At 33.4% G+C, this 9,758-nt stretch overlaps 1 protein-coding gene across 1 annotated transcript in view; it reads right to left on the bottom strand.

The window, feature by feature from the left end:
* Nucleotides 1–8,912, bottom strand: part of LOC128235604 (uncharacterized) — a 12,451-nt gene extending 3,539 nt beyond the window's left edge. The window contains exons 1-6 of the mRNA XM_052950411.1: nucleotides 8,379–8,912; nucleotides 4,848–5,006; nucleotides 4,439–4,715; nucleotides 2,087–2,731; nucleotides 987–1,150; nucleotides 1–482 (exon numbers count right to left, since the gene is read on the bottom strand). The exon at nucleotides 1–482 is cut by the window's left edge and continues 424 nt beyond it. Coding sequence (XP_052806371.1) covers nucleotides 1–482; nucleotides 987–1,150; nucleotides 2,087–2,731; nucleotides 4,439–4,715; nucleotides 4,848–5,006; nucleotides 8,379–8,912 — 2,261 coding nt within the window. The remainder of the gene's footprint in view (nucleotides 483–986; nucleotides 1,151–2,086; nucleotides 2,732–4,438; nucleotides 4,716–4,847; nucleotides 5,007–8,378) is intronic.
* Nucleotides 8,913–9,758: the final 846 nt, after the last annotated feature.

Raw genomic sequence — 9,758 nt, 5'->3', positions numbered from 1 at the left:
TCAAAATCTTTCCACTTATCGATGTCTATTGCAGCCGATGCTATGTCAAGCGATCCGTCGAGTGGGCGGAGCAAATGACCGACTTTTCCCTGTTCAGTTATCAGTGGGATGTTGCCATCCTTTTCAGCTAAATCAACTTGCTTTTGAGCGACATGTAGAGACAGCAACGCACATGGAGTCCATTGCGGCTGTCCAGAACCCGATGTTGCATGTTCAATTTTCTTTGCAAATGCTCCTAAAGTTCCTGCTCGAGGTGATTTGAAGACTCTTCCACCCACTTTGTGGAATAGTCTTACATCATCGGATACACACTCGATTATGTATGCGTTGTCATCAATGCCTCCTTTTAATAATTGATCATGAATCTTTGTGGTGATCTGCCCCCTGTCATTGCATGCAGTATTTGCTACATAAATATTAATCTTACCGAAGCTTTTTCCATAACCGCGTATGTCTAAAACGCCACTCAGAAGGGTTTTGATCTGGAGTAGAAATGGAAAAAGATAAGGATTTTCACGTATTAAAGTCATTGACAAATATACAATATACATTGTTAGTAGTTTTATATTAAAATCGTATACAGATATAGAAACATTATATTTGATGTCATAATTTTTTAATTCCTATACTTAAAATAATAAAGATGTAGCATCTTTAAGTGCTAACTTGGTAAGCTGTTTACACAGTGACATAGTTTTCTAAAGAAATGATCGATGGCATATCGAAAGTATACCTTCTTTAATTTTCTATGGAACAAAATATCTGTAATAATCCCTTGGATTATGTAAAATAGACAATGACTACCAATATTTTACAATCTTGTTTGAAAAAAGAGGATTTTATAAGTATACTCTATAATTTGAATGGTTACCAAGGCACATAAGTTTACATAAAACAGGACAACGTGAATATTTAAAATTAAGTGCTTAATCAATATTGAGTGCTTAGTATTATATGAAGGAAATATGTGATTGGTAAATATTAACCTGTTCAATCGAAACATTTGGAGTTTTCTCTGCAAATTGAGGTTTTTCAGACTTTGGGACTCCGCTTCGTTTGTACATCGCTTCTATTCTATGTATTTGTCGAGCAATTTCATCCTCTGATTTTTTCCTCTTTGATAAAGATTCGATCTGGTACTTTTCTGCACCTATTGAACATTAATTTAACTAGTCTAAGACAAGATTTACATAAATGCTAGTGTTATTGTTTTAGTAAGTGAATATAAGAACCGATAAAAACAATTAAACACAAATTAGAAGCTGTTGTTTGTCGGGGGTAGTGATAATCAAGAGGACATTAAAATACTATGTATACATACGAAACTATGGAAAAGAGCTTTCTTTGTTATTGGAAATGTTTTGTATAAATGAATACTCATCACATATGTATAATTGGAAATTACAGATAACTATTTTTATCGATATATGGTAAGCTCACGTAAATTCTAAATATACAAGAACAAATATTTAATTTGTCACCTGACATTTAAAGAAAATGAAATAAATTGTAATTTACTCAAGCAATTATCAGAATATTATATTTTGTATATATATATATATATATATATATATAGTTTGATTTCGCAAATACAAATACTGGGCAAATAAACATGGGAGAGGACATCTCTATTCCATCTCTTTAATTTGAAGTGCCTTTCTTAAGCTATCAGCTGATTGACTTTCATCAGAACCCAGTGACACGTATAAAACAAAATAAAGAATTTTAATTAGTTTGATCCGTGGTAAATGCCATAATTCAAGTTGGTAGCTGAATGCACATTGTTTTCGAAGATAGAAATACAAAGTACTTTCTTTTCTTACATGGCAGCCAAACCATGTTTTAAACAGCTGAATGGAGTTCATTATATTTACTGTATATTTGTTTGTTTATTGTAGGTGTCTTTTCGTTCGTTTGTATAGTATTTACCTTGTGGCTCTTAACAATGTCTTCTTTAAGTGTTTGACTAATTGGCTTCTCCCTGTAGTTTCAATTTCATCATATTATCTGAAGCCGATTGGCATGTACTAATTATGTTATTGTTATGACAGGCCATATTTATCTTTCAATTTGAAGTAAGACGTACCTCTTGTGTGTATGCGATGAGGATTTTGTGCGAATCCTGGAGATTTATAATCGGTTGGTGAAAAGTGTAATCCGTGCTTTAGAAGTTTTTGTTCTAAGTTGTCTTCATTTTTACTTGAAAAGGAGTTTTTTAGTATAACTAAAACCTGTGTTAGTTTGTCTAACTCTGTAAATGTAATTCTTTCAAGTAAGTGATCCATCCGGTCAAGAATATCGTCTGTGTCCGTCGATGCAGTTTCATCAATGATAGTTCCTTTTAGTTCTGAAGATGCAATTTTTGCAGATTTCGACTTCAATAAAAGTATTCCTATGTTTTTTTTCCTTCTTTGTGCATCCATGATGGCATCATGGCTTGCGTCACCACCGATAAGGATGACTGGAGCCTCCTTGTCCTCCGGTTCATATAGAGCATTGCAATCATTCCCAAGTTTCTCTTTTACGATATTCAGTAAGTTCTCGTTTCCAGACATTACTTGAACTCTAACGTTTTGTCGCTTAGATACAATGCCTTTGTCTGCTTTCATATTAAGTTGGATAAGGCATTTTTCGAAGTCTGCAATGCATTCGTTCATCTGCATAACTGTATGATGGTAAACAGGGAAATGCCTGTAAATATGTCCATGTACCACAATCTCCCTCTCGTTTACTGTGAAACATAATAAGCTTTAGACTTATGCTCAGAAAACTACATCATCAAATGACAGAACTATTTTGACAAAATATATTTGCCTAATTGCTGAAATGGTTATTTTTTTAACAGATACAGCAATTGGTATCATTTTTGCTCTCGTTAGAGTGATCTTTTATCAAATACAATATGCAGGTATGAGCCGTGAGCAAGCTCAAAACTCAGACACAACAGTTTAGTTAATATGGGTCAAACATGATAAAATATGGTATGTAGGATTGACTGGAAAGAAGGTAAAAGGAATAAATGAATTAATTCTTTAGTAGAGAAAGATATGTTTTTGATAACACGTAAGATAATAATTACACAACGTCCCTACTTTTATTGCCCTGTTTTGTTATAAATACTAAATATAGAAATTGACCTTATTACCATTGTTTTCAACTGCAATGGGATAACGATGAGAGCGATTTAGTACTGATACTATCGTTTTGAAACAATTAAAAATATTCCGAAGTAGTTATTAGAGTTCTTATTCACGAAAAATAATACAAACTGTGTTTGGTCAGCGGCATTTGCGGACCACGATGTCTATTCACTAGTAAAGTATATTGTTTTCGGCAGGCCCAATATCAATTACACGAGGATACCTTGTTTATGTAAGCTCACTAAATTTATGATCAAGACACGGAATTAAGTGGCATTAGCTAACTTATTAAAACATTCATATGGTCCTCTTATTTGTAACTTCGGGTCAATGCTATATGAGCCGCATCGACCGATTTTGGGCCTTCGGACATAAATATTACAAATGAAACAACCATTAATAAAATTGACAAAAATAATGATTTTTTGTATGTATATCAATTTCTTCCAGATTTTTTCTTTTAAAAAAATTGTCATTGGTGCACCATTTTCTCGACGATTGATGACCATTGGCTTACTCATGTTCCATAGCAACCATGGATTTCGTCCCGACATATTTTGACTGCTTTAATAGTCTATGTTTAAAACGGCCAAATGTATTAAAATTACAAAAATTATTCATCATTTTTATCTTAATTTATGTTCCTAAAATATTTTGTGTTAAGAAAATAATTAAAATTATAAGGTAGTTGTAATATTGATAAGTTCATTTTGCACGTCATTTGAATAATGTATTTTCGTAACGATGTCATGTGAATGACGTCAAATTTAATATTCAAAATGCTTAATACATGGTCTCACTTTAAGTTATATCATCATGAAATTTTCAGATTATTTTCCTGAAATACTCTTTCATTCCAATACCGTTAAACATTATAATTACAAATATATGTCCGAAGGCCCAAAATCGCGCGATACGGCTCATATGGACAGTTATCATAACTTCAAACGGCAGGCAAATCAGTTAGTGTGTGACATCAATATCAGTTATACTGGATGTATATAACGCTTCTGGTTTAATATGTACAGATTTATAGAGGTGTGTAAGCGGCCAGGTAGCTCAGTCGGTAGATTTCTCTCGCCCTGATAGCGAGGGATCCCGGTTTCGAACCCCATTATTTTCCTCATACTGTGACATATGTGAATTGGCGCCCAACTAGGGGATGGGCCGTATGATCAATATATTTATCGTAGAAATCGCGAAAGTTCTTAAAAACAATCAAGACATGTTATAGTTACTTAATAGTTTGAGCCAGTACTGATTTAATTTAATACGATTTACATCATTTATGTGTTTACCGTCAACACTTGAGCTATGTGGCGCTCTGTCACCCTTTGTTCTCTTTGGCAAGTAACCATCATCATATTTGGCTGGACGTACACGATGGCGTTTTTGATCAGGCACTACTGGCATTTGCTTTATATGCTCAAAACGCGAAACGATGTCTATCAATGTAACGATTTCGTCACGCCTTTCTTCGTATAACGTATTTTCACAATCTTCTTTGACCCCCTTTTCCAAAAGTAGAAGTTTCTTTACTTCTTCGGAGCTGATAGACAGTGTGTTTGACTGTAACTGAAATTTCATAAAATTAATGTGTTTTACAATACAAGATATCGGTTCTTGTATCAAGTACATTAATCATGCACATCAGTTGGGTATACTTTAAAATACATGGTAATTATATATGTCGTTCTTTAACGTTACCTTTTTCAATTCCTTAACTGCAAACATTGCTTCTGGTTTAATACCAATACATTTGCTATCTGATAGCAAGTTTGTCAAGGCTTGAAAAAAGTCCAACATTTCCTGGCACGTTACTTGCATATCTGAGGAGTGGCGAAAGCTTCTACAGAACCTGCCGACCTAAAACATTTATAAAAAGCAATCTCAACTGTTAAAAAACATTTCAAATTTAGAATTATTGGTTTCTTGTAAACAAATATCACTTATTGTCGTATATGCCTATTAATTTTCTGTTCTATAACAGATAATGGAAAACCAGTACGCCGTTCTGAAATATTCATATTACGCTCCTCGCCTCTGTCGTTTCTGATCTCTTGAGTCCTGCTTTTGTTTAAATATTTACTTAACTGATTGATAAAATCAGATTTTATTGACAAAATATCAGGAACATACTGTTTCAATTACAGAAACCGTTTCGAAATAATTAAACTGTTTTTATTGTGTTATCATTCAATCAAAAACATAGTAATGCTATTAATTTATGATGCCAATTCGGAATGGAAATAAAACGAAATTTCTTGTCAAAGCTTTAGCTCATTTACTTTTGTTTGAATTGCAAACATTACATTAAACACGGTTATAATCAAAGGAGTCATATTCGAATAGTTAAAACGTCTGAAAGGGAAATGCGTGCTAATAAATAAAACGTCAAACATAGGCTAGAAAATACAACACTAATAAAGCTGTTGCATTTTGTTCCTCAATTCGATTGAATTAAAACATGTTTGTGACGTCATCAATTGTCCTTTTTGAACAGGGTTATTTTCAACCCTGTTCAGTGTAGCCACAAACTCGACACTCACAACATCAAATGCCTATTAATAGTAGCAAGTGTCGTCTGCCTCTTTACCACCAAAAATATAGTTTGAGAAAGTGCGAACTATATAAATTGCAAGCTATGTTTCAAATTACCGAGCTAGATTTGATAAAGCAAGAAGGAATCATAACGCAATATCTGTTTAATCATTTAATTTGTTGAACTTAGATAAAGATAAAATTGAAGTAGTATCCCTGCGCCCAAAAATGAATGAACGTGTCACGTGACACAATAATCTCATCCCCTGCCCACAGTTCCCCCCCGCTTAAAACATCACGTGATAGCCCACATAGGAATAACAAACGCACGCCATTTTGACAGGCACGTACTAAAGTACTGAAGAGTTAGCTGACGGTATAGAAATAGAAGAGAGTTGCTGACCATATAGTCAAAGAAGGGAACACGCGTTTTGAAATTAAAGATTTATTAAGACTTGTTTAATTTATTTTCTATACTTTTATAGTGTAAGTATAGACGGATGTATGTGTATTTTTTTTTTTTGGAAAATGGCCTTTCATTGAAATGAATTTAGTTATATTTTTTGGCTGGTTTGGTGTAAATATGAGAAAAAAATCACGGATTTAATAACTTTTTAGGTGTTTCATTTACATTTGTATGAAAGCAATTATTTAACTTTGATCATTTTAATTAAGATACTATTTTTCTTTAATATGTTGTATTTTCGAAGTTGTTTTGTGAATAACAAGGCAAACATAGCAATGTGTGTATACCACGTGAAAAAATGCGTCATAAATGCTACGTCTGAAGGCAATATTTTGCTTCGAATGAATACTTTAAACAAAGATAACTTCACTATTTCTTCACCATTTTAAATGACACAAAGTACAGTCTACGCCGCTTACGGAGCCCCACCTCCTGTCTTTTACCAGAGTTTGATTGAGAGTTAAGTTCATTAAAACCCTTCGACAAACCTTTTCACAATACGGCCGTCTGACGGAGCACTGTCAAAACATTGTTTTGGATGCAGGTTTGTCGATGAAACTAATCACCTTATCAAACTTCGGTAATAAAAAGAAGGCGGTGCTCTTGAGGCGCCATAGAATGCCCTTTGTTTTATTTAAAATGGTGTAGTAAAGGACAAGTTATCTTTGATTTAAGACTTCATTTTAAGCAAAATTCTGCCTTCAAACGTAGCATATATGACGTATTTTATTACGTGGTATACACACACTGCATAGACACACTCTTGCTAATGAGTAAAGTTTGATTAGTATATGTTTCATTTTTTTGGATGCGAATAGCATAAGCATTCACCCCTTTTTAATATTTTCATTTTCTATTATTAAACCCCACACATTTATGGAGAGGAAGGCTTCGTGGCGTTTGTCTCTATGCTGTTTCAATAATACATATATCATTTAAAAATACTATTTAAAATTTTAACAGTAGTGGCCCTGAAAAAAATCGCTCTCAATTTAATAATTAGTATAGTCTTTGTTTATGCCAACATCTAATTACCAACCGGAAACGGTTTTAGTGTATCTTTTAAATTCACCCTGGATGATCAACCAATTTCTATTTTATTTTTCTGGTTAATAATTCCTTGGCAAGCCGAACTTATATTGTAACACCATAGGATAGAGTCTTATGCTGGGATTGGTTACATTCTTTATCCTGGTTGGCCTGGTTACACAGCGACATTAACTTTATTGTCAATAAAATATGAATTAGTCATTTACCATCATGCTTCAATACACCTGGGGCGGTCCATGTGGTTGTTTTACACGGTGACTCTTAGATTTACTGTTCTACATAATTATCAGCACCTTATTTATACACACACAATCGTAAATCATAATGGTGAAAACCCATATAAACCCTGTTCATGCAGCGCTATCAGCGCTTTGATTGTACTGTACATGAGTAATTGGACAGCGCTCCGTACCTTATTTCTACGCACTGTATAACATCTCCAATATTTTAATAATGGACAGTCATTGTTCAAATAATGGACAGTCAGTAGAAATACTAGCATGGTGTGATTAACATAAATTGAATAAAACTATGCACTTATGTGAAGAAATATAACTTTAAACCCCTTTTCCTATTTAGGTTTAATAAATAATTATAAAAAATGTTTGTTTAATAAAATGACCATTTTTAGGATGTAGCAACTCAATGCCCAATGTATAAATGACTGAGGTTTTCGCAGCCGTATTAAGCGAATAATGCACAATGATAACACATTTTGAACTTGCTATATATCCGTTGAAGTTTTTATTTTTAAGATGATTATATTAAATAATAACCGAAATAATTAATTACAATTAATATGTATATTAGAGCATTTTTTATTTGCCTTTTACATGATATGTATATTTATAGATGTCAATAAGTTGACACTAGCACCATGAAATTCATGGTCTGGACCTCATCGTTTACAAGTTTTAAGTAAGTGAAACGCATCAAACTGTCCATTATGTCAGCGCAAAAACACCTGCGTGTCAAAGACTTATTTTTCTAACATAATGGACAGTTTGTAGCCTTTCACCCTTACATAGAACATGAAATGGTCTATAATGCTATTTTTAAGGCCGAAAATGCGTTCCCTGAAAAATTGTTTTGTCATGATTTTATAAAGTATTTCCATACAGGAAAGTTGAACATGTATAATTTAATCACTAAAAATTCAGTCTATAGTAATTAGGTCTTACCTCATCAATCTTCTTCATATCATCAAAATACCTTTCGAATTCCTCACAGTTTTGTATAATACTTAAAAGCCCACTCAAATCTGTTTTTTCGGCTGATATCGAGTGAGCGTAGCCATCGGGTGGACAAAAGCACTTTGCAACTTCCCACTCGTTGGAACACCAAGCTGACGCATCAGTATTCTTCCAAGATGGTTTACCATATCTGTGGTGTTTCATTATATGTGAAAACATTTCATTGCATAACTTGTTTGGACACTGCTTTGGTGGCACAACGTGGTATCTACACCTACCCTTTCGATAGACGCAAATGCCCCATGTACCACAAGGTACAACGTCTTTCGTACTGCAGCTTGAGCAGTTTGCACTTTCGCTTAATCTGTTTTTCTTGGTCGCGCTTTCTTTTGCGTCGTCTCTAAAGCGGTTTATAACATCTTTTGCCAAGGGAACAATGGCATTTCGTGTAAGTGTCATACCATAAAGACACTTGATACAGTTTTGTGTTTCATCTTCAAACAGTTCTATACAGGAAGCCATTTCTGTTTATTAAACAAAGCTCATTAACCTAAAAATATGTTTTGGATTGCTTCATTTTTAAATGATTTACGTGTACATCAATATCCATTTAACACTTCCAAGTTACTTACACCCCCTCCCCATAGTGCTACTCACTACACACACTTAATATGACAGAACTTTACGAGTCTGGTAATCTTTTTTCCCTTTTGACAGTCCGTTGAAGTATTTCCAATATTTTACACAATTATTCATTAAATTATGTTTGTGAGTTACTTAAAGTTACAGTCGTGATAATAAAGGCAACGTCCTGATTAGCACTACAAAAATGTGGGCAGATCGTTTTGAAGTGTCATCGACATTTCTTTATCACATGCATTGCACATGTCCGATAAAATGGCCGATCATTATATTATCGAAACTGTAACCTTCTTAGATCCCCTGAATCACTGTACTTCAAAAAATGCCTTATCATGTTGATAGTGCTTCCTTTCAAGTTAAAACGCTTATTATAGAGGCAACTTGATTCCTAGTTTTCAACACTCTGCTAGAGTAAGGTCTTAGGTAATTTCAGATTGTCCTGCATCCTTTCCAAATGGAAAGGGAATGATTTGTCAACTTCTTCTTTAAAACAAAAAACAAAACAAACAACAACTTGTGTTAAATTCCTTTTCGAAAGTCAACAATAAAAACGTTTGTTTATATAAAATGTCATAAGTCGATGGATTTTGCTGTTTTTCCTCCTTACTCCATTAAGAATCAGCCTTTTTTGTGTAATGATTTATTAGTAATGATATAACTACCTTAATAATACTTCAATGTATTAATATCAGTTTCAGTTTCAGTGTATTGGACATATAAGGAAAT

The sequence above is a fragment of the Mya arenaria genome, chromosome 5 (assembly GCF_026914265.1).
Source record: "Mya arenaria isolate MELC-2E11 chromosome 5, ASM2691426v1".
In the NCBI taxonomy this organism is placed as follows: Eukaryota; Metazoa; Mollusca; class Bivalvia; order Myida; family Myidae; genus Mya; species Mya arenaria.
This window is presented reverse-complemented; position numbering and strand designations above follow the sequence as displayed.